This window comes from Lissotriton vulgaris, chromosome 4_1 (assembly GCF_964263255.1).
Source record: "Lissotriton vulgaris chromosome 4_1, aLisVul1.2, whole genome shotgun sequence".
NCBI lineage: Eukaryota > Metazoa > Chordata > Amphibia > Caudata > Salamandridae > Lissotriton > Lissotriton vulgaris.
The window spans coordinates 1,473,833,915-1,473,859,279 of NC_141691.1; the positions used below are offsets into that span (position 1 = coordinate 1,473,833,915).

General features: G+C 55.4%; 1 protein-coding gene across 1 annotated transcript in view; it reads right to left on the bottom strand.

Moving 5' to 3' along the window:
• The window catches only part of PRKDC (protein kinase, DNA-activated, catalytic subunit), a 2,818,033-nt gene that overhangs the window by 401,490 nt on the left and 2,391,178 nt on the right, over positions 1–25,365 (bottom strand). Inside the window, exon 74 of the mRNA XM_086965729.1 lies at positions 142–353. Coding sequence (XP_086821855.1) covers positions 142–353 — 212 coding nt within the window. The remainder of the gene's footprint in view (positions 1–141; positions 354–25,365) is intronic.

Sequence of the window (25,365 nt, forward strand, 5' to 3'; positions counted from 1 at the left end):
GAAATTAAATGTGCTTCAAACTACATATTGGCTCTTTTTAAAAAAAGAAATATCAAATAAAAAAGGCCGCCAATAAAAGAAACATTCAACTATATACTTCACATTACGGTATTTAAAATAACTAACACGTTGTTGTAATACCTTAATACAAATTCTTTATTTTTGTGTCCAATTGCACTCTCTTCAAAGGTATAATTTTCGCTGCTGATCATGAATGGATATACAAGAGCCTGTGGGTAGAGGTCCGCAATCTCTTCGACAATGTGCTGCACGGCCACTGCCTGCTTTTTGTCAAGCATCGCCATCATCTGAGCAATCCAGCCAATAAACTGCCAGCAGGGAATCGAAGCAACCTACACAAAGTTAAATCCGACACGTTAGTTTGGACAAATATATTTTGCAGGAACAGAGAAAAGCCTTAAAACTTTAACAAGCAGGGATTTTGAACAATTTAGAAGCAAAACATTATTTGGATCTCCTTAAGATCACATAATAAATAACCTCTAGAAATGTTGAAAAACACATCTAATATGAGAAATTAAGAAAGTGCTTTCATTTTCTGTAAAATGTTTTTTCACAATATGTCAAAGAAGCAAAGTCAGTAGCAAAATGTACACAACCAAACTGGTAGAGGTCTCGGCAAAGCCTTTTCTTGTAGATATTGGAAATGATAATGGCAAAAAAGCTTAAGAAACAAATACTTACAGTGTTATCTTCGGAGTAGCACATGGAGTAAGAGGGTGGAGGGAAGGCTGTTATTAAAAAGAACATGAGTAGGCTTTCTTGCACTAACGGACAAGTTACTCACCTTCGTTAATGCACTTTCTGGTGGATGCTCTATTTAGCCACAGTTTCCTCACCTTGTGAGTATTTTACAGGAGGCAGAATGGATCCGGAAACTTGTTGATTAGTACTTCTACATGCTGGCAGGTGACATTGTGTGGCTCCACTCGGACACTGTTCCGCTCCGGAAGTGATGACTGGAGCTGCCTATAAGCACCTCCATGCTTCCTGATGCACAAGTTACTTACCTTCGGTAATGATATATCTGTAAGAAACATTAGTAATAGATTACTTACCTTGGAATTTCCCCCAGGCATCAGACTGGATCCGTAAAGTTTTCGTCAGCCGTACCCTGTGCGTCGGTGGGTGTCGTGGGGCGGCTCCGCCTGCGTCGTTGGCGTCGGGATGACATCGCTTGAGCTACTTAGACGCACCCACGGGCGCTGACATCAGTTCTGTACTCGACTTTCGACGCCAGGAATGCAGAGCCATGCAAGAAACTGACCACTGGTGCCCTGAAAGGGTTATCCTTAACCTTAGAAATCCGTTCGCAGAATGGGGAGGATGGGTGGGGCGGTAAGGAATATATCACTACTTCTGTTTCTTACAGATATATCGCTACCGAAGGTAAGTAACTTGTGCATCTGAAAGAAACACATAGTGATAGATTCCTTACCTTAGAATGGATACCCTAGCAATACCAACCTAGGTGGTGGGTCTGCGAACCAAGATAACACCAGAAAGTCCTGGAGAACAGAACGGCCAAAGAAGCCGTCTCTCTTGACTTGGCTGTCCAGGTAGTAATGCTTGGTAAATGTGTACAGTGAGGCCCACATAGCTGCCTGACAGATGTCCTGCAAGGGAACTCCCCGTCCTAAAGCAGTAGTAGATGCAGTCGCCCTGATAAAACGGGCGAGTAGCCCCACCGGAGGCTCATTTTTAGCTAAAGAATAACAAGCCTTTATGCACAAAACGACCCACCAAGATATGGTCCATGTGAGAAGTTGGCCTGATATATGATGTTCACTAGTTCTAGTGACCACCTTGTATCAGCCCAAACAATCCTTATGGTGATTGGTTGTAAGTCAACCTTATAGACCAGCTATCCTAATGGTGGCATGGACAAAGCAGTCTTAGGCTAAACTCTTTTGGCATGTGAAGCCAGCTGTATTACCATATGTAACCCCCTTGAACACCAAGTGAAAGAACACCACACAGGATATATATTCAAAATATATATGTATTTATTACTACAAATAGTCCCCTGAACTCTTTATGAGCACAGAAGCAAACACGTTAAAACAATTCAATTGATATTTATACAAAAGTTGCACAATTATGGATAGACCCGGGTGGCCCCTAAAACCATATACTAAAGAAGTGGTATAAGTACCACAAGTCGAAAGGAAGTAAGGCCTAGGGCCTTGGGAATCGCTGGGGCTATGCTGTACTAACGCAAGTTAGGAACTAGGAGGCCCACGAGATCTGGTTTGCAGTGCGCAAAGTTAAGAGCAATTTACATGGAAATCAATGGATGCGTTAAAGTTAAAAAGGTGAAGGTAGGAAGTCTTCCGGTCAGTCTAGAACTTAACCCTTTGGAATCTGGACACTAGGAGTGTTAAACTACTCGGGGGCACCGGAGTGCCAGCGTTACCTCACCCACAGGAAGCGGGTGCAGTGGTGCCAAAGTGTGTCGGGATTCTGCAGGAGTTCAGATGGAGCCTTGGAGTGTTGATGCTGCAGGCGACCTGATGTGAAGAGTTCCGTTGGATCCAAGGGGGGATCTGAAGTGGTGAAGACCTGAAAGCAGAGGGGACAATGTTCACAGTCACTAGCCAGTGACTGGCGTGGAACCAGGAAGGAACCAGGTGTCGTCGGGTGCCAAAAGGTGATGTTGTGAAGCTGGTCTCTTCAGCAGCGTGGACTAGGCGACGATGACGACGACCGTCACTCACGAGCTGTCCCACGTAGGCTTTAGTTGATGGCGGAGTCGGCTTCTTGATCGGAGCAAACAGGCCTTGGCTAATACAAGCCACGCAGGAAGCAGAGAATGCTTCCAACTCTAACCAGCAAGGTCAGAGGGGTTGCTGCTTTTGGGAGCAGCAAGGGCCAGTCTGGAGCAACCAGACCAGCAGTCAAAAGTTGTCGTTTGGTCGCCAAAATGGCCATTAGCCAACGGACTAGTAACCGGATAGGCAGGTCGAGTGGAACAAAGCAGAAGGGCCCCACGCAGAACTCGTGAGAGTTGGAGGGCAGGTCCTTGGTGCAAATGTAGCTCAGTGGTGGGGCTTCTCGAGACCCCAAGCACAGCATTGAGGGTGCCTCAGGTGCTGCGCAGTCAGCTTTTCGTGGACGTTTCAAGAGGTCCGGTCCCACATCTCAGGTCGCCTCCACTCGTCTCAGCTTTGCAGGGACTGTGGATTGGGCTGTTAGATGTCTGGGAGTCTGGCTCTTGTCAGGCTCTGGGCTCGGGCACCGGCGGGAGGCGGCAGCAAAGCAGTCGTTGATCGTTGGATGGTGCCTGTATTCACAGGGTGGCCACTCCTTGGCCACAAGGGGAATTCTTCAGTCTTCTGAGCAGCAGAACGTCGAAGGTCCAGAGTTTCATCTTATGTAGTCGAATTTCAGGGTAATCTGCAGTCTTGGTACTCAGCTCCTACTTTTAAACCAATTCTAGGGGCTGCACTACCTACTAGGTCTCTCCTGTGGGTGGGACCAGGAAGGGGGGTGGTTACCTTTGTCCAGTTTTGCACCAGAGCTGGGGCTGTAGTGCCCCAGCACCGGTTTGAACTGGCCTATGCACGGGTACACCTTGTGTGCCCCGGGCATGCCTGATTCTATTCAGCCCTACCTAACCAGATACACAAAATCCTGTCTGGGGTGGTGCTAGCACCTCCCAAGGCAGGAAACCCTTTGTCCAAGCCTCCCTCGCTGGAAGGACTCCCAGCAGCAGGAGGTCAGACTTGTGTCTGTGGTGGCAGCATCCATTTTGTGATGCTGAGGCTCTGTTTAACTTTAACCGGGGATCAGGTTCTATACATGTCATGTCCCTCTAGAAGGGTGGAATGCTACCCCCATCGCCAGAATTGGCGAGGGGGTAGTATTCCAATTCGTATGACACCTTACTCGACATGTTTTGATAATGTCAAACCAGAGTGAGCATTTACCGCGAGGATGCTTATATACCGCCCACCCGGGACGCAAGGACAATTCCTCTCTAACCTTGCCCCAACGGTTGCAAACCTTGCTCTTAGCTCTGCTAACTTCACGCTCCTGGGAGACCTGAACACCCACCTTGATGACCCTAATGGCTCAAACGCCAGAGAATTATCCTCTAGTCTAGGTGCCGTCGAACTACAGCAACTACTCCGCGGGCCCACTCATCAAAGGGGCCATCTTCTGGACCCTATATCCACCAATTGCCCGAACCTACAAGTTGAAAACCCCTCTCCCCTCCCCTGGACTGATCACTTCCTTATCCCTCTCACATGGACCCTTCCCAACCACCCATTACAAAAACCCAAGACTGCCCAAAAGTCACGTAATTGGTCCAAGCTTGCCCAGTCGCAATGGCTGGAGAACCTTGATTCGACCAAACCTACCAAAACCTCCAACCCTATAGAGCGCAGCGAGAATTAAAATATCTGGATAACCAAATCTCTAGATCTGGTACTCCCACTCAAATTTACCTACCCCAAGCGGGGAAACGCGACCGCCCCGTGGTACACCACTGACCTACGAGACGCCAAACGAAACTGTAAAAGAATTGAGAGGAAATGGCGCCTCGATTACTCACCAACGGGCAAAACAGCCTACAGGGCAGCTATCAAAAGCTACAAAACTAGAATTAAACTAGCGCAGGCAAAATATTTTGAGGAAAAAATAGACAAGGCAGCCTCTAAGCCCAAGGAGATCTATCGGATAGCAAAATCTCTCCTTCAACTACCAGAGACACCAAAGGAGCACAGCAACACCCAAGTTCACTGTGATGAGCTAGCGAACTTCTTCTATCGTAAAATAGAAATCATTAATTCCTCTTTCACTCAAAACCCCCCTCCGACCAGTAGCCTCCCAGACCCAGATCTGTCAGTATCACCCGCCCCCCTCACATACATCCCGCCCTTGGACCTGAGTCATTTAGAGAGTATCATGCAGCAGGTCAAATCAGGATCTCCTACTGACCCGGCCCCCCCGCGAGCTCTCATCCCGTTCACAAGTCAGATCTCACCCTCTATTCTGGACCTGCTTAACTCCTCTCTCCACGTTGGCATCGTCCCGCCTCCATGGAAGCGAGCAATGGTCAAGGCCCTATTAAAGAAACCAAGCCTTGATCAAAACAACCCCTCCAACTATAGACCTATCTCCCTGCTACCCTGGCTCAACAAACTACTAGAGAAGTATGTCAACTCAGTCGTGACACACTTTCTGGAATCAAACGCCATACTTGATTCCTCACAGACGGGCTTTCGGCCCCTCCACGGAACAGAAAAAACCTTGGTCGCAGTAACGGAGGAGGCAAGAAGGATCCTGGATAGCGGTGGGTCATCGGCCATCGTTCTCCTCGACCTTAGTGCCGCCTTCGACACTGTAAACCACAACATACTTCTCCACCGTCTCAGTAGGATAGGCATCTCGGGAACGGCACTCACCTGGCCGAGATCCTTTCTCACAGATCGATCATTTCAGATATTCGAGAAAGATTTCACCTCCCCCAGCAAACCCCTGAACTGTGGGGTGCCCCAGGGCTCCTCCCTGAGCCCCATCCTTTTTAACATTTACCTGGCTGATGTCGTCCGCCCCTTTGGAGTGAAAATTATCACCTATGCGGACGACACACAGCTAGTGGTAGCACTGGATCCCCCTCTCAATTCCCACCACAGCCTACACAAATGTTTGGAAGCAATCGCCGCCTGGATGACGGCCTCCTGCTTAAAACTAAACGGGGAGAAAACAGAGATTACGCTCCTGGGAAATACCATCACCAAATCTATCGACTCCATCTGGCCCCATTACCTAGGTTGTCCCCCCGTACCCAAAGAACAAATCGAAAGCCCCGGCATATGGCTGGACAGAACAGTTAATTTTAATTACCAGGCAACCAAGCTATCCGCCACATGCTTTGGGCTCCTGAGGCTACTACGTAAGATCCTCCCCCTTCTCCCTCTCCACTCAAGACGGATCATGGTCCAAGGGCTGATCCTATCTTGCCTTGACTGCGGAAATGCCCTATACCTCGGGCCCCACAGTCCACGCTTAACAGACTCCAAATTGTCCAAAACTGTGCCGCCAGGACTCTTCTCGATATCCCTCGACGAGTCTCAGTCAAAGCCCGACTGAAAGACCTCCACTGGCTCCCTGTAAAATCGAGAATTGAATTCAAGGCCATGTGTATTGCCCATCGTTCCTATTGGGGAACAGGCCCCGCTATCAACCGTCCCCTTGTAAATGCTTATCACCCCAAACGACACCTCAGATCCGGGACATCCTATCTCACCACAGTGCCTCGAATTAAGAGAGCGAGGTGTGGAGGCCGTTCGCTCTCCTACAACCTAGCCAAGATCTGGAACACGCTCCCCCTCACAATCAGATCAGAGCCTAAACTACTTACTTTCCGAAAGCTTCTTAAAACCTGGCTTTTTAATAAACTAATATAAAATCTAGCGTACTCCGCCTTAGCCCAACCTCTGCAGCGTTGGGACGCCCCAGGGTAGCCATTGCGCTTTATAAATTATCTTTTCATTTCATTTCATTTCATTCATTATAATGCACTTAAGAGTATATGGTATGGCACTATCATGAAACAGCTAAAGGACATGGTTCCGAAAGCTGCAGACAGGCTCAGCTCATTTAGAGCACCATCTCGCACATAACCAAGCACTCTGCCTCTAGGATTGTTAAGGCCTGCCATAGGAGTGACGAACAAGTTACTTACCTTCGGTAACGATATATCTGTAAGAAACATTAGTTAGTGTTAGATTCCTTACCTTAGAATATCCCCAGGCGTCAGCCTGGATCCGGAAACTTCTGCGTAGCAGTACCCCTGCGCGTCGGTAGGCGTCGTCTGCAGGCGTCCCCTGCGGCTCCGCGTCCGTCGTCGGCGTCGTGCGCCGTGATGGCGTCGCTGGAGTACATAGACGCCGCCTCCGCGCGCTGACGTCAGTTCTTTGCACACAGTATTTCCGCGCCAGGAGACGCAGAGCCATGAGAGAACAACACTGGTGCCATGTAAAAACTAGGGCCCTGAAAGGGATGACCTTAAACCCTAGGTATCAGTTCGCAGAACGGGGAGGATGGGTGGGTTCGGTAAGGAATCTAACACTAACTAATGTTTCTTACAGATATATCGTTACCGAAGGTAAGTAACTTGTTCATCTGAAAGAAACACGTTAGTGTTAGATTCCTTACCTTAGAATACATACCCCAGCAATACCAACCCCGGTGGCGGGTCTGCGAACCAATACAAAACTACACCAGAAAGTCCTGGAGGACAGAACGGCCAAAGAAGCCATCCCTCCGGACTTGACTGTCCAGGCAGTAGTGCCTCGCAAAGGTGTGCAGCGAGGCCCACGTAGCTGCTTGGCAAATGTCCTGCAAGGGGACTCCCCGGCCCAGGGCAGTAGTAGCCGCCGTGGCCCGAGTGGAATGGGCCCTCAGCCCAACAGGAGGCTCCTTCCGAGCCAAAGAGTAGCACGCTTTGATGCAGAGGACGACCCATCGAGAGATGGTTCGTTTACAGACCGCCCGTCCCTTCTTCGCACCCACGTAGCCAACAAACAGTTGGTCATCCACCCGGAACTGGCGTGTGCGATCCATGTAAAATGAAAGCGCACGTTTTGGGTCCAGACGATGGAGCCGCTCTTCATCCTTTGAAGGATGCGGAGGCGGGAAGAAGGAAGGGAGGGTGATGGACTGCCCGATGTGAAAGGCCGAAACAACCTTGGGCAGGAAAGAAGGTCTAGTCCTCAGAACCACCGTGTCAGGATGAATGGACAGGAAAGGAGGTTGGACAGAAAGAGCCTGGAGCTCACTCACCCTCCTGGCAGAGGTGATGGCAACCAGGAAAGCCGTCTTTAAAGTCAGGAGACGGAGAGGACAAGAATGAAGGGGCTCAAAGGGAGCACACATCAGGAAAGTCAGAACCAGGTTCAAATCCCACTGAGGCATCACAAACGGAACAGGTGGAAACATGTGAGTGATGCCCTTCAAGAATCGAGTTACAATCGGGGATTTGAACAAAGAAGGCTGATCAGGAAGCCTCAAGAAGGCTGAAAGGGCAGAAAGGTAGCCCTTGATAGTGCCCAGAGCAGAGCCCTGCTGGGCAAGAGAAAGAAGAAACAGAAGAACCTCCGAAAGAGGGGCAGAAAGAGGGTCCACAGCCTTTGCTGTGCACCATGCCACAAATCTGTTCCACCGACAGGCGTATACCGACTTAGTGGAGGGACGCCTGGCTGCCAGAATAACATCACAGACTTCAGGAGGCAAGTCAAATGGCCTCAACTGCCGCCGCTCAATCTCCAAGCATGGAGGTGGAGACTGGACAGGTTCGGGTGGAGGACCGTCCCCTGCTGCTGCGACAGAAGGTCCTCCTGAAGGGGCAGGCGGATCGGGGGACCGACTGACATGCTGAGTAGCTGGGGATACCAGTACCTTCGAGCCCAGTCCGGAGCCACAAGGAGAACTTGGGCCCGGTCGCGCCTGATCTTCTTCAGCACTCTGGGCAGAAGTGGTATAGGCGGAAAGGCGTATAACAGACCGCAACTCCACTCGCGCCGAAAGGCGTCGCCGTGCGAGTGCCGTCTTGGAAACTCCAACGCGCAGAACTGATGACATTGCGCGTTCTCTTCTGTGGCGAATAGATCTAACCAAGGCTCTCCCCATTGCAGAAAGATGTCTCGCGCCACGTCCGAGTTCAGACGCCATTCGTGATCCATCGAGCACCGACGGCTGAGTTCGTCCGCCCTGGCGTTCAGAGAACCTGCCAGGTGTTGAACCGTCAGAGTCACGCCCTGACGTTCCAGCCATTGCCAGAGGCGCAGAGCCTCCTGGCAAAGGGTCCACGACCCCACTCCGCCCTGTTTGTTGCAGTACCACATGGCGGTGGTGTTGTCGGTGAACACCTGCACTACACTCCCGTTGACAAAGGGGAGGAATGCCTTCAGTGCCAGACGAATCGCCCGCAGCTCCAACAGATTGATATGGAGCCGGGACTCCGCCGGAGACCAGATGCCTCTGATCTCTGCCTCTCCCAAGTGGCCACCCCAGCCCTGGAGGGACGCGTCCGTCACGACAACGTGCTCCGGTTGGGGAAGGGAGAGGGACTTGCCCCTGACCCAATCGCAGTCCGTAAGCCACCACTGCAGTTGTCTCGCAGTGCCCTCCGAGATCAAGACGTGGTCGGACAAGTTGCCCTGATGCTGGGCCCACTGAAACTTCAGGTCCCACTGCAGAGCCCGCATCCGCCACCGGGCGTGATGCACCAGTAGGATGCAGGAAGCCATCAGTCCCAGCAGCCGCAGCGTCAACCTGACCGAAACTCGGGATAGCGGCTGAAAGATGGGAATCAAAGCCTGAATATCCCGAACCCGCCGTTCCGGAGGATAAACCCGAAACTGCGCCGAGTCCAGAACCGCTCCGATGAAAAGGAGCTTTTGAGAGGGACACAGGTGTGATTTCGGCACGTTGATGGAGAACCCCAGGTCGTGCAAGAGGTCTGCCGTCATCTGAAGGTGGTGGACGACTGTTTGGGGCGAGCCCGCCTTCAACAACCAATCGTCTAGGTAGGGGAAGACTGAAACCCCCAACCTGCGCAGATGGGCTGCGACCACCGCCATCACCTTTGTGAACACCCGTGGGGCGCTGGTAAGGCCGAAGGGGAGCACGATAAACTGAAAGTGCTCCAGGCCTACCGTGAACCGCAGGTAACGCCGGTGGGCCGGCAGGACGGGAATGTGAAAATAGGCGTCCTGCAAGTCCAACGCTACCATCCAGTCTTGTGGGTCTAGAGCAGCCAAGACCTGAGCTAACGTCAACATCTTGAACTTCTCCTTCCGGAGGAAGCCGTTGACGTTCCTTAGATCCAAGATAGGACGTAGGCCCCCCTTGTCCTTCTTGGGCACCAGAAAGTAGTGGGAATAGCAACCACGCCCTACTTCTGGCCCAGGAACGCGCTCGATGGCCCCCTTGGCCAAGAGGGCCGTAACTTCCTCCTGCAGAAGTGTCAAGTGGTCCCCCGACACACGGTGGTTCTGCGGTGGCATGGCTGGAGGAGAGGTCTCGAAGGGGAGGGAGTAGCCCCTTCGGACGATTTGCAGCACCCACCTGTCCGAAGTGATCGTGCGCCAGTGAGCGTGGTGATGGCGAACCCTGCCACCCACTGGCGTCACATGGGGCCGAAAGCACGGACTAGGAGGATTTTGGGGTAGATGCTGCGGGGGAAGGTGTGGTCTGACCCCGCCGTTGTCCCCGACCGCCACCACGGCGGTTTCTACGGCCGCCACCGCGTTGGAAGGATTGTTGCGGCGCGTGGCTGGCAGCACGTGTGGGGGCGCCCCTTCCTTGGCCACGAAAGGGACGAAACGAACCCGGTTGCTGACGCTGGGTCGAGAGACCCAAGGACTTGGCCGTGACCCTGGAGTCCTTGAAGCGTTCCAGCGCGTGGTCCGCTTTGTCACCGAACAGGTGACAGCCATCAAACGGCATGTCCATCAGGGTATTCTGGACATCAGCCGAAAAATTGGCGGATCTCAGCCAGGCGTGGCGACGAATCGCCACCGTCGTAGACATAGCTCTGCCCAGCGAGTCGGTCGTATCAAGACCACACCGAATGGAATATTTCGCTGCATCTCGGCCCTCAGCCACAGCCTGACCGAGCTTTGCCCGCACCTCCATGGGGCATTCTGGCAGCAGCTCCGCGACCGTATCCCACACAGAGTGGGTGTAGCGGCCCAAGAGGCAGGCGGTGTTGCAAGACCGCAGGCCCAAACTAATGGACGAGAAGACCTTTTTGCCAAACTGGTCATACCTCTTGGATTCCCGGTCGGGCGGGGCCGACGGGAATGCGGACTGGGAGGTCGAGGCCTGGATCACCAGACTCTCAGGAGTGGGGTGGGTAGACAGGTACTTGGGGTCGTCCGGACAAGGACGGTGGCGCCTGGCCACGTTCCGATCAACAGGCGCACCTGAAGCGGGCCTGGACCACGTGCCCAACAGAACGTCAGACAAGGCTTCATTAAACGGCAGCAGTGGCTCCAGTGGGCATGACTGCGGTTTGAAGACCTCGGTGAGGATGTTAGGCCTCACGGCCGCGACGGGGAGCTCAAGGTTTAAGGCCTTGGCAGCCCTCATCAGCACCACAGAATAGGCAGCTCCCTCCACCGATGCCACGGTTGGAGGAGAGATCAAACCAGGGTTAGGAGAGTCGTCCAAACCACTGGCATCCCCCAAGTCACCTGTCCAGTCCGGGTCATACTGGCACTCGCGAGCCAGAGGGTCCTCGGACCCCTCCCAACCTTCACCGTACTCCTCATCCTCTCCGTATTCGGAGTCAATGATGAAGACCGGCTCCTCGGGGTTCATGGGCCCCATCGGCGCCGGGACCGGCGTCGAGCGACGCCCGTCCGGCGCCGCGTCCGGCGTCGGAGAAGGTAAGGGGACGGCGCCGCCCGGAGCCGGCGTCGGAACCCCACCGCCGGCCGGAACCGGCAGCGGAGAACCGGCGCCGCGCGGGGGCGGCGTCGGGGGTAACCCCGATGGCAACGGCGCCGGGGAGGCCGGAAGACCAGCCGGCGCCGATCCCGAAGGCCCCTGCGGCGCCGGGGTCGGAGCCGTCGGCGGCGCCGGGGCCGGAGCACCCGACGGCGCCGAGGCAGGGACACCCGAGCCGCCAGGGCCCCCAGACGGTAGCACTGGGCCCGAAGGCGCCGTAGGCCCCGTCGGAGAAGCGAGCGCCCTCATGGCCATGAGGAACGTCTCGATCTCCTCAGGCGTCGCGCCATGCCCAGGGACCGGAGGGTATGAGGCAGGCCGCGCCGGTGACTCTCGCGGAGCCGCGGGGTTGGGGTCACCCGAGCCCCCGGCCGCATCGCGCGAGCGTCGGGGGGACGATGACGACGCCCCGACTTCTTGTGCTTCCTACCTGACGAGCCTGACGAGTGGTGTCGACTTCCGGAGCGCCCGGCGCGGCTCCGCGACCGCTCCCTCGAACGCTCTCCCGACCTCCGGCCGGACCGGGACCGCTCCCGGTCCCGACGTGGGGCCGACACCCGGAGCTCCAGTAGCTTGCGGGACCGCTCCCGCCTAGCCTTGTTGGTAAGGGCCCGGCAGTCGACGCAGGAGTCCACGTCATGGTCGGGGCCCAGACACCGGAGACAGAGGCGGTGATGGTCTGTGACCGACATCGTGCGCTCACAGTCATCGCAATTCTTAAACCCAGGCATCCTATCAGGCACAATAGAGAAGAAAAAAACAATCGAAAAACTTGGTCAAAGACCGGAGTACTGCTCTTCAGATCTGCGTCCACTAGCGCGGAAAAAAGAAGAACTGACGTCAGCGCGCGGAGGCGGCGTCTATGTACTCCAGCGACGTCATCACGGCGCACGACGCCGACGACGGACGCGGAGCCGCAGGGGACGCCTGCAGACGACGCCTACCGACGCGCAGGGGTACTGCTACGCAAAAGTTTCCGGATCCAGACTGACGCCTGGGGATATTCTAAGGTAAGGAATCTAACACTAACGTGTTTCTTTCAGATTTATAGGTTACTGTGTGTCCATATATATGTTAGATATAGGAATACTATACCTAAAGCAAAGGGTGATTACACCACCTTGCCCCAGCTGAGTTATTAGTCAGTTGTGTCAAATAGGAAGGCCAGGCCAGGGGTGGCACAATATGTGCTGCAGCCCCTGGTAGGCCTTGGATGCACCTATGCCCTGGGTACCTAGGGTACACTGTACAGGGGCTCACAAGGGGATCCATGATCCAATTGGTAATGTACCTAGGGTACATGCAGTCCATTTTAAAGAGAGAGCAGATAGCCTGGGGTCCTGAACAACAGGATCCCAGGCCAACTAAGTCAAAAACCAGCTAAACACTAAGCAAAAATTTGGGGGCAACCATAGTCAGGTATCCTCCTTCCTACAGTCCGTTTGTACGCAGCCCAAACTTTCTTAGCGCCCACGTAGCCAACGAAGAGCTGGTCATTGACCCGAAACTGCTGTGTGCTTTTAAGGGAGACTGAGAGAACACATTTTGGGTCCAGACGGTGGAGCCTCTCTTCCTCTTTAGAGGGATGCAGAGGCAGAAAGAAGGTGGGCAAAGTGATGGTCTGCCCGATGTGAAAGGCGGTAACAACCTTTGGCAGAAAAGAGGGACAAGTCCTTAGCACAACTTTGTCTGGATAGACAGAGAGAAACTGAGGTTTAGAAGAAAGAGCTTGGAGCTCACTCACTCTTCTGGCAGAGGTGATGGCAACCAGAAAAGCAGTCTTTAAAGTGAGAAGAGGAAGAGGACAGTTGTGAAGTGGCTCAAAATGAGCACACATCAGAGAAGTTAGAACTAGGTTCAAGTCCCACTGAGGCATTACGAAAGGAACAGGAGGGAAAAGATGAGTAATGCCTTTCAAGAATCTATTAACAACCGGGGTCTTGAAAAGGGAAGGCTGATCGGGAAGCCGTAAGAAGGCTGAAATGGCCAAGAGATAGCCCTTGACAGTGCCCAGAGCAGAGCGCTGCTGGGGCAAAGAGAGTAGAAATAGAAGGACCTCTGAAGGAGGGGCAGAAAGGGGATCTACAGCCTTTGCAGTGCTACGAACTTATTCCACCTGCAGGCGTATACCGTTTTAGCGGAGGGACGCCTGGCTGCGAAGATAACATCGCAGGTCGAAAGACGTCAACTGCCGCCACTCAATCTCCATGCAAGGAGGTAGAGGCTGGACAGGTTTGGGTGGAGAACCCTCCCCTGCTGCTGCAACAGAAGATCATCACGAAGAGGTAGTCGGAACTGGGGATAGATCACCATGCTGAGTAGCTCAGTCCGGAGCCAGTCCAGAGCCACAAGAATAACTTACGCCCGGTCACGCTTTATCTTCTTCAGCACTCTGGGTAGAAGGGGTACAGGCGGAAAGGCCTATAGTAGACAGCAACTCCACTTGCACTCGCGATGAAAAGCGTTGCCTTGGAAATTCCAACGTGCAGAACTGACGACATTGTGCGTTCGCTTCAGCGGCGAATAGAGCTAACCAAGGCTCTCTCCACTGCTGCAAGGGATCTTGTGCCAAGTCAGAGTGCAGACGCCATTTGTGATCCATCATGCACCGAAGGCTGAGTTAGTCTGCCCTGGCCTTCAGAGAACCTGCCAGGTGTTGAACCACCAGGGGTATGCCCCGATGCTTCAGCCATGTCCAGAGGCGCAAAGCCTTCTGACATAGGGACCACTACCCCACCCGCCCTGTTTGTTGCAATACCACATGGCGGTGGTGTTGTCCGTGAACACCTGCACTACTCTCCCACGACAGAGGGAAGGAATGCCTTCAGTGCAAATTGGATCGCCGAAGCTCCAGAAGGTTGATATGGAGCCAGGACCCTGCCAGAGACCAGAGGCCTCTGATCTCAATCTATCCCATGTGGCTGCCCCATTCCAGAAGGGACGCGTCCGTCACAACTGTGTGTTCCGGTTGGGGAAGGGAGAGGGATCTGCCATTGACCTAATAGCGATTCGTGAGCCACCACTGCATGTGTTGTGCAGTGCCCTCTGAGACCTGGACATGATCAGACAGATTGCCCTGATGCTGTGGCCACTGGAACTTCAGGTCCCACTGCAGAGCCCGCATATGCCATCTGGCATGATCCACTAGCAGGATGCAGGAGGCCATCAGACCCACTAGCCGGAGGGTCATCCTGACCAAAACCCGGGATAGAGGCTGAAAGATCGGAATCATAGCCTGAATATCCAGGAATCACTGTTCTGTCCGCTCCGATGAAGAGGCGCTTCTGAGAGAGGTCAGGTGTGACTTTGGCACGTTGATGGAGAACCCCAGCGAATGCAGGAGGCCAGCCATAGTCTGGAGGTGGGAGACGACAGCCTGGGGCGAGTCCGCCTTCAACAACCAGTCGTCAAGATAGGGGAAGGCTGAAACCCCCTGTGAGAAGTTGGCCTGATATATAATGTTCACTATTCTAGTGAGCACTTTGTATCAGTCCAAAGAACCCTTATTGATGATTGGTTGTAAGTCAACCGTAGACCAGCTATCCTAGTAGCATGGACAAGAGCAGTCTTTAGGCTAAACTCTGGAGGGCGTGTTAAGCCAGCTGTTATACCATCACATATACCCCTTGAACACCAAGTGAAAGGACACCACACAAGTTGTTATGAAAATAAAGGATATTTATTTAGAACACAACAACCCTGGACTCTTTATGAGGACAGGGTGCTAAGCACAATACAAAGCTCTTAGGAAAATACGCAAAGTTGCACAATTTACACAAATGCCCGAGGGGCACGAAAAACCATATACTCTAAAAGTGGAATGCGAAATTACTAGCAGGTAAGTACTACTCTAATAGACTTTAGGATCGCTAGGACTGGACTACTGAACCTTCAGATTACTAGCAGGAGGCCTAGGGGGATCGGGTGCAGAGTGTGCACTCTCACGCGGGATGCGGGACAAAGTCTATGGTTGCTAGAAATTACAAAGTTAGTGTTATCGGACGAATCCGACTAGGTAGAGCTGAAACGAACAAGGATCTGGACCCTTGGATAGCAAAGCTATGCTGGAGCACCGAAATGCTGAGGTTACCTAGCCCAGGGGCTGCGGCTGCATAGGTCTGAAAAGACGTCGGGAATCCTCGTTGCAGTCTATGGAGCCTGAAAGAAGAAGTTGCTGGCAGGCGACCAGTGTTGAAGTTCGAAGTGATCCAAGCCTGGATCGAAGATGGAAGACACCTGTAAGCAGAGGGGACCAAGTCCTGAATCACTAGCCAGTGATCAGATGGGCACCAGGATGGCACCGGATGGAGTCACCTCGACCAGGTGAGTGGGCGACGCTGGGCTCTGCAGTCTCACGGACCAGGAGGCGTTGTCGGCGACCAGGATGTAGGTGCGAGCTGTCCCACGATGGTATCTGCTGTCGACGTCGCTGGACCCAGGATTGGGGCAACAAGTCTTGGCAAATGCAAGCCCACGCGGTGGACTCAAAATGGCGTCTGGAGTGGACCAGGAGGGTCCGGGGTGCTCCTCTTTTGGAGGGGAGCAAGGGCCAGTCTGGAGCAACCAGACCAGCGGTGTTGATGTCGTCGTTCGTCGTCGGGAAGGCCACAAGCCAGCGGGCTAGTAGCCAGACAACGCGGTGAGCAGCAAAGAGCAGAAGGGCCCCACGCAGATCTGGTGGATGCTGGGGGGCTGGACTTCGGTGCTGGAGCTGCTCAGGGTTGGGGCTTCTCGGACCCCAAAGCACTCACTCGAGGATCCCTCGGCGGTCGTGCTGGGCAAGCGTTGTGCAGTCCTGAAGATGGCCGGTCCCTCGAGGTCTCGTCACACCCACGAATCTCAGCTGGGCTGATGATGCAGGTTGAGGTCAGAGGTGCCAGGGAAGCCGGTTCTCGTCGAGCTGGGCAGTCTTGATCCGGAGGAGAGACTTACAGCAGACCGCGATGCTTGGATGGTGCCTGCGGATGCAGGGTGACTACTCCTTAGTCACAAGGGAGAAATCTTGAGAAGAAGTCGTAGAAATTAGTTTCAGGATTCAAAGATGATAGAATTTGGAAGGGGGCCCGCTCCTATCTTTATACTAGGAAAAGGGGCTGGCACGCGACTAGGTCCTGCCCATGGGTGGGACCAGGAAGGGGGATGGTTACACCCCTCTCCCATGCCGGACTTTCCCCAGGTCAGGGGCTGGTGTGCCCCTGGAACTGGTTCTAGCCGGCCTATGCATAGTGAGCACCGGGGTGCCACTTGCAGTCACCTTCCTCTAAAGCCCTGCCTACCCAGGATACACAAAACCCTGTCTGGGATGGTGCTAGCACCGCCCCTGACAGGAAACCCTTTGTCCAAGCTTCCCTCGCTGGAAGGACTCACAGCAGCAGGAGGTCAGACTTGTGTCTGTGGTGGCAGCATCCATTTTGTGATGCTGAGGCTTGAGTTAAGTTTAACCGGGCTTCACAGTTACATACATGTCATGTCCCTCTAGAAGGGTGGAATGCTAACCCTGTCGCCAGAATTGGTGAGGGGTTAGTATTCCAATTCGTATGACACCTACTCAACATGTTTTGATAAAGCGATACCAGAGTTAGCATATAACCGCGAGGATTATAATGCACTTAAGAGTATATGGTACACGTTATCATGGAACAGCTATTAGGACTTGGTTCCGCAAGCTGCAAACGGGCTCAGCTCATGCCAGAGCACCATCTCACACGATTCCAAGCACTCTGCCTTCAGGATTGTCAAGGCCTGCCATAGGAGTGACTGATAGGAATCTATGTGTCCATTTTAGGGTTAGATAAAGGTATACTATATCTAAAGCAAAGGGTGATTACACCACCTTGCCCCAGCTGTCGTGCAGCCAGTTGTGTCAGATTTAGATGGCCAACCAGGGGTGGCATAATACATGCTGCAGCCCCTGGTAGGCCCTTGGTACACCTATGCCCTGAGTTACAGGGTCTGAGAAGGTGGCCCAGTACCAATTGGTAAATGCACCTAAGGTACACGTGTCAATTTAGTGAGAGAACAGCAAGGTTGTGGGTCTGATTAGCAGGCCCACAGCCAGAGAAGTCGTAAACCAGTGAAGCAAAAAGCAAAAATCTGGGGTGATCATAGGTTTGCAGACCCTACTCTCCTACACCCCCAATATGCACAGGCGGCATGGCTGGAGGGGTGGTCCAGAAGGGGAGGGAGTAGCCCCTTCGGACAATTTGCAGCACTCACTTGTCCGAGATGATGTTGCGCTAGTGGGGGAGATGATGGCAAATTCTGCCACCCACTGGCGTTGGTCGGCCTGAAATACCGGACTAGGAGCACAAGTTACTACTTGTGTAACGATATATCTGTAAGAGACATTAGTTAGTGATAGATTCCTTACCTTAGAATATCCCCAGGCGTCAGACTGGATCCGGAAATTTTTGCGTAGCAATACCCCTGCGCGCTGTTAGGCGTCGTCTGCGGCTCCGCGTCCGTCGTCGGCGTCGTGAGCGCCGGGATGACGTCATCGGAGTATATAGACGGCGCCCATGCGCGCTGACGTCAGTTCTGGTAACACAGCTTTTCCGCGCCAGATACGCAGAGCCATGATAGAACTAACACTGGTGCCATGAAACTAGGGCCCTGAAAGGGGATGACCTTAACCCTAAATATCGGTTCGCAGAACGGGGAGGATGGGAGGGCGGTAAGGAATCTATCACTAACTAATGTCTCTTACAGATATATCGTTACACAAGTAGTAACTTGTGCATCTGAAAGAGACACGTTAGTGATAGATTCCTTACCTTAGAATAGATACCCCAGCAATACCAACCCCGGTGGTGGGTCTGCGAACCAATATCACACCAGAAAGTCCTGGAGGACGGAACGGCCAAAGAAGCCATCCCTCCGGACTTGGCTGTCCAGGCAGTAGTGTCTTGCGAACGTGTGCAGCGAGGCCCACGTGGCTGCCTGACAGATGTCCTGCAGGGGGACACCGCGGCCCAGGGCAGTTGTCGTTGCCGTGGCCCTAGTGGAGTGAGCCCGCAATCCAGCCGGGGGCTCCTTCCTCGCCATGGAGTAGCATGCTTGGATGCACAAGATGATCCACCTGGAGATGGTCCTCTTGTGTACAGCCTTTCCCTTCTTCGCGCCCACGTAACCAACGAAGAGTTGGTCATCCACCCGGAATTGGCGAGTGCGGTCCAGGTAGTAGGAGAGCGCACGTTTTGGATCTAGACGGTGGAGCCTCTCTTCCTCTTTCGAGGGATGCGGAGGCGGAAAGAAGGTGGGCAAGGTGATGGACTGCCCGATGTGGAAGGCCGTGACAACCTTGGGCAGAAAGGAAGGTCGTGTACGCAACACCACCTTATCCGGATGAACAGACAGGAAAGGCGGAGAAGAAGAAAGAGCCTGGAGCTCACTCACCCTCCTGGCAGAGGTGATGGCAACCAGGAAGGCCGTCTTCAGCGTAAGGAGGCGAAGAGGACAGTTATGAAGTGGCTCAAAGGGAGCACACATCAGATAGGTGAGAACAAGGTTCAAGTCCCACTGGGGCATCACGAAAGGAACAGGAGGGAACATGTGTGTGATGCCCTTCAGAAATCTACTCACTATAGGGGACTTGAACAAAGAAGGCTGATCAGGTAGCCTCAAGAAGGCCGAAAGAGCAGAGAGGTACCCTTTAAGAGTGCCCAGAGCAGAGCCCTGCTGGGCAAGGGAAAGAAGAAAGAGCAGCACTTCCGAAAGGGGTGCAGAGAGGGGGTCCACAGCCTTTGCTGCGCACCATGCCACAAATCTATTCCACCGGCAGGCGTATACCGACTTTGTGGAGGGACGCCTGGCTGCCAGAATGATGTCACAGACTTCGGGAGGCAAGTCAAATGGCCTCAACTGCCGCCGCTCAATCTCCAAGCTTGTAGGTGGAGACTGGACAGGTTCGGGTGCAGGACCGTCCCCTGCTGCTGCGACAGAAGGTCCTCCCGAAGAGGCAGACGAATCGGGGGATCGACTGACATGCTGAGTAGCTCGGGATACCAGTATCTTCGAGCCCAGTCCGGAGCCACAAGGATAACTTGGGCCCGGTCGCGCCTGATCTTCTTCAGCACTCTGGGCAGAAGTGGTATAGGCGGAAAGGCGTACAACAGGCCGCAGCTCCACTCGCGACGAAAAGCGTCTCCGAGCGAGTGCCGCCTTGGAAACTCCAACGCGCAGAACTGCTGACATTGCGCGTTCTCTTCTGTGGCGAATAGATCTAACCAAGGCTCTCCCCACTGTCGAAAGAGACCTTGCGCCACGTCCGAGTTCAGACGCCATTCGTGATCCATCATGCACCGGCGGCTGAGTTCGTCCGCCCTGGCATTCAGAGAACCTGCCAGGTGTTGAACCACCAGAGTCACGCCCTGATGTTCCAGCCACTGCCAGAGGCGCAGAGCCTCCTGGCAAAGGGTCCACGACCCCACACCGCCCTGTTTGTTGCAGTACCACATGGCGGTGGTGTTGTCGGTGAACACTTGCACCACGCTCCCCCTGACAGAGGGGAGGAATGCCTTCAGTGCAAGACGAATCGCCCGCAGCTCCAGAAGGTTGATGTGGAGCCGGGACTCCGCCGGAGACCAGAGGCCTCTGATCTCCGCCTCTCCCATGTGGCCCCCCCAGCCCTGGAGGGACGCGTCCGTCACAACTACGTGCTCCGGCTGGGGTAGAGAGAGGGGTCTGCCACTGACCCAGTCGCGGTCCGTGAGCCACCACTGCAGTTGTCTCGCAGTGCCCTCTGAGATCAGGACATGATCGGACAGGTTGCCCTGATGCTGGGCCCACTGAAACTTCAGGTCCCACTGCAGAGCCCGCATCCGCCACCTGGCGTGACGCACCAGAAGGATGCAGGAGGCCATCAGTCCCAGAAGCCGCAGCGTCAACCTGACCGAGACCCGGGATAACGGCCCGAAGACAGGAATCAGGGCCTGAATATCCCGAACCCGCTGCTCGGGTGGGTAAACCCGAAACTGCGCCGAGTCGAGAACCGCTCCGATGAAAAGGAGCTTCTGAGAGGGACACAGGTGTGACTTCGGCACATTGATGGAGAACCCCAGCAAGTGCAGGAGGTCGGCCGTAGTCTGGAGGTGGCTGACGACTGTCTGGGGCGAGCCCGCCTTCAACAACCAGTCGTCGAGGTAGGGGAAGACTGACACCCCTTGCCTGCGCAGATGGGCTGCGACCACCGCCATCACCTTCGTGAACACCCGTGGGGCGCTGGTAAGGCCGAAGGGGAGCACGGTAAACTGAAAGTGCTCGTGGCCTACCGTGAACCGCAGGTAACGCCGGTGGGCCGGCAGGACGGGGATGTGGAAATAGGCGTCCTGCAAGTCCAACGCTACCATCCAGTCTCCTGGGTCCAGGGCAGCCAGGACCTGAGCCAAAGTGAGCATCTTGAACTTCTCCGTACGGAGGAAGCCGTTCACGTTCCGCAGATCCAAGATAGGGCGTAGGCCCCCTTTGCCCTTCTTGGGTACCAGAAAGTAGTGGGAGTAACAGCCACGACCTACTTCTGGCCCAGGAACGCGCTCGATGGCCCTCTTGGCCAAGAGGGCCGAAACTTCCTCTTGCAGAAGTCGCAAGTGATCCCCCGACACACGGTGGCATTGAGGTGGCATGGATGGAGGGGAAGACTCGAAGGGGAGGGAGAAACCCCTTCGGACAATTTGCAGCACCCACCTGTCCGAAGTGACTGTATGCCAGTGGGAGAGGTGATGGCGAACCCTGCCTCCCACAGGCGTCACATGGGCCTGAAAACTCGGACTAGGAAGGTTTTGAGGCGGGGGCTGCTGAGGGAGGTGTGGACTGGCCTCGCCGCTGGCCCCGACCACCGCCACGGCGGTTCCCACGGCCGCCACCGCGTTGCTGAACATTCTGCGGCGCGTGGCTGACGGTCCGTGGTGGGGCGCCCCTTCCGTGGCCACGAAAGGAGCGAAAGGCACCCGATTGCTGGCGTGGGGCCGCAAGGCCCAAGGACTTGGCCGTGGCCCTGGAGTCCTTAAAACGTTCCAGCGCATGGTCTGCCTTGTCGCCGAAGAGGCGACGGCCATCAAACGGCATGTCCAGGAGAGTGGCCTGGACATCGGCCGAGAAATTGGCGGACCTCAACCAGGCGTGGCGTCGAACCGCCACTGTCGTTGCCATCGCCCTGCCCAGTGAGTCCGTGGTATCCAGCCCACACCGGATGGAAAATCGTGCCGCATCTCGGCCGTCCGCAAGGGTTTGGCTGAGTTTAGCCCTGACCTCCTCAGAGCATTGTGGCAGCACCTCCGCAACCGTGTCCCACAGAGTGTGGGTGTAGCGGCCCAAGAGACAGTTGGTGTTCACTGACCGGAGCCCCAGGCTCACAGACGAGAAGACCTTCTTCCCGAACTGCTCATATCTCTTGGATTCCCGATCGGGCGGGGCCGTCGGGAATGCGGTCTGGGAAGTGGAGGCCTGGATGACCAGGCTCTCGGGGGTGGGGTGGGTGGACAAAAAGCAAGGGTCGCCCGGTGCCGGGCGGTAGCGTCTGGCCACGTTCCTATCCACAGGGGGACCTGTGGCGGGCTTGGACCAAGTGCCCAGCAGAACGTCACACAAGGCCTCATTGAACGGCAGAAGGGGCTCCGCGGAGCCGGACTGCTGTTTGAGCACCTCAGTGAGGAGATTAGTCCTCACGGCCGCGACGGGGAGCTCAAGGTTTAGGGCCTTAGCTGCCTTCGTCAACACTACACTGTAAGCAGAACCCGCCTCCGAAGCCACAGTCGGGGGCGACGTAAATCCAGTGTCTGGCGATGTGTCAATACCACTGGCCTCCCCAAGCTCAAATGTCCAGTCCTGATGAGACTGGCAATCACGTGCCAGAGGGTCCTCGGACCCCTCCCACTGCTCCTCGTCACCCAGCTCCTGGAAACCAGGATGAACAGCCAGGGCCTCCTCGTGGAGATAGAATTCTCCGACGGCCGACGGAATCGGCGCCCAGCGGCGCCCTTCCGACGCCTGAGGCGGACCGTAGGAAGCATTGGGGTCGGCAACCACCACGGCTGCCGGGGACGACACCTGAAGGGACGGCGCCGGTGAGGTCGTAAGGTCGACCGGCGAGGTCCCGGATCCGGAGCCGGATCCAGCGAGGTCGCGCGGCGCCGGGACCGAAGTCGCCAGCGGCGCCGGGCCCGAAGAACCCGACGTCGTCGGGGCCGAAGCGCCCGACCCGGAAGGACCTCCAGACGGAGCCGATCGGCCCGAAGGCGCCACGGGAACCGACTGAGGAGGGAGGGCCCTCATGGCCATGAGGTACCTCTCGACCTCCTCCTGCGACGCGCCGTGCCCAGGGACCCGAAGGTGTGGGGCAGGCGGCGACGCTTGCGACTCCCGCGGAGCCGCGTGGGCGGTGTCGCCCGAACCCCCGGCCGCATCGAGCGAGCGTCGGGGCGGGTCGGAGGACCGATGGTGTCGCTCCGACCTCTCATGCCTCTTACCTGAGGACTTGGATCCAGACGATCGGTGACCACTCCCGGAGCGTCGATGACTCCGACCTCGCGACCTGTCCCTCGACCTCCCGTGGGACCGGGACCTGGAGCGGCGCGGGGCCGACTGCCTCAGCTCGAGACGCTTGCGGGACCGCTCCCGCCTAGCCTTCGACGTCAGGGCCCGGCAGTCGTCACAGGTTCGATCGTCGTGGTCGAGGCCTAAGCACTTCAGGCACCGGCGATGGGGGTCCGTGACCGACATGAGTCGGCCGCACTTCGAGCAAGGCTTGAACCCGGGCATCCCTGGCACCGATAGTCGAGAATCGACTAAGTAGAGGATCAAAAGGATCAAAAAAGTTTTCAGTCAAAAAGTGACTGGGGGTAGAGCTTCTTCCGGATCTGCGCTAGCTGGCGCGGAAAAAAGAAGAACTGACGTCAGCGCGCATGGGCGCCGTCTATATACTCCGATGACGTCATCCCGGCGCTCACGACGCCGACGACGGACGCGGAGCCGCAGACGACGCCTAACAGCGCGCAGGGGTATTGCTACGCAAAAATTTCCGGATCCAGTCTGACGCCTGGGGATATTCTAAGGTAAGGAATCTATCACTAACGTGTCTCTTTCAGATAGGTTTTGCAGTGGATGCTGTGGGGGTGGAGGTGGACTTACCGCCCGCTGACCCCCTGAACCGCCTTGACGGTTCCCACATTCACGGCCTCGCTGGTGTTTCTGTTGAGGTGGTCTGTGGCTCTGCGAACGTGGTGTGGCACCCCTTCCGTGGCCACAATAGGAGCAAAAAGCGGAAGGCAGAGAGGCCAACAGGCCCAAGGACTTGACCGTAGCCCGGGAGTCCTTAAAGCGCTCCAACGCACTGTCTGCTTTAGTGCCAAAGAGGCGAATGCCATCAAAGGGCATGTCCATCAGAGTGTTTTGGACATCCCCAGAGAAACCAGTGGTTCTCAGCCAGGCGTGGCACCTAAGCGCCACCGTTGTGGAAATCGATCTGCCCAGTGAGTCGAGAGGTGTCTAGCCCACAACGTATGGTGAAATTAGCGGAGTCTCTCCCAGCTGCAATAGCTTGGGAGAGGAGTGTCTGGGCCTCCTGCAAACAGTTAGGCAGCACTTGCGCAACCATTTCCCACAGAGAGTAGGAATAATGGCCCAAGAGGCATGTAGTGTTCACCGACCGCAGCCCTAAGCTGACAGATGAAAACAGCTTCTTGCAAAGCTGCTCCAGCTTCTTGGATTCCCTATCCGGAGGGGCGGAAAGGAAGGCGCTCTGGGATATAGCGGCTTGGACAACCAAACTCTCAGGGTTGGGGTGTTGGGAGAGGAAGAGGGGGTCGCCCGGAGCAGGGCGATGACGTCGGGCCACGTTCCTGTCCACAAGCGCCCCTGTGATAGGCCTGGACCAGGTGCCCAAAAGAACATCAGACAGCGCTTCATTAAAAGGCAGCAAGGGCTATGAAGAGGTTGCCGCCGGCTGGAGCACTTCTGTCAGGAGGTTAGTCCTAACAGTCACTGTAGGTAGTACGAGGTGGAGGGTCTCGGCTGCCCTATGCAACACCACTTCCTAACTGGCTCCATCCTCCCTAGCCACGGTAGGAGGAAATAGCATGCCAAGGTCTGGTGAGGTGTCAAGACCACTGGCTTCCCCCACGTCCTCCAACCAGTCCGGTTCATAAGCACACTCCTGGGCTAGAGGGTCCTCAGACCCTCCCAGTCCTTCCCTTCCGCCGAAGTCTGTTGAACAGGCTGAAATTAAGGAGGAGGGACATAGGGCAAAAATGGGCCAATAAGCGTCGGAATCGGCACCGTGTCCAGGCTGAACCTTGGGACGTCGTTATCCAGAGGATCGGCGAGGTCAGTGGTGGTGCCGGGGAGGACGGTGCCGGTGTTATCAGGTTAACTGGTGTCGACCAGTGTCCGAACACAGAGGGCTCTGCGACATCAGGGCTGGAGCCTCCGGCGACACCGGGGTCAGAACCACTGGTGATGGAAGGGAAGGACCCCCAGTCGGGCCTGCGGGCCTGTAAGCGTGCCGGCGGGGCCAGGCGGCCCAAAGAGTCGGGCCATGGCAGCAAGAAACTCTTGCACCTGAGCAGGCGCCGCTGACGCACCCGGAAAAGGTGGGTAGACCAGCGTCGACGTTGCAGGCTCTGTCAGAGCCGTGGGGGTGGCACCACCTGCACCCTCAGCCACGTCGTGCGAGGGGAAGTCGTAGAGCAACGATGCTTCTTCGACTTCTTTTTGGAATGCTTCCACTTAAATGACCCCGAGTGCGAAGACTTAGATCCAGAGGAATGAGGGTGACGGCTCCACGACTGGTCCCTTGTCCTCCCGAGGGACTGGGACCTCGAGCAGTGCGGAGCCGACTGCCAGACTTCCAGCAACTTTCAGGACCGCTCCCGCAAAGTCTTCGGC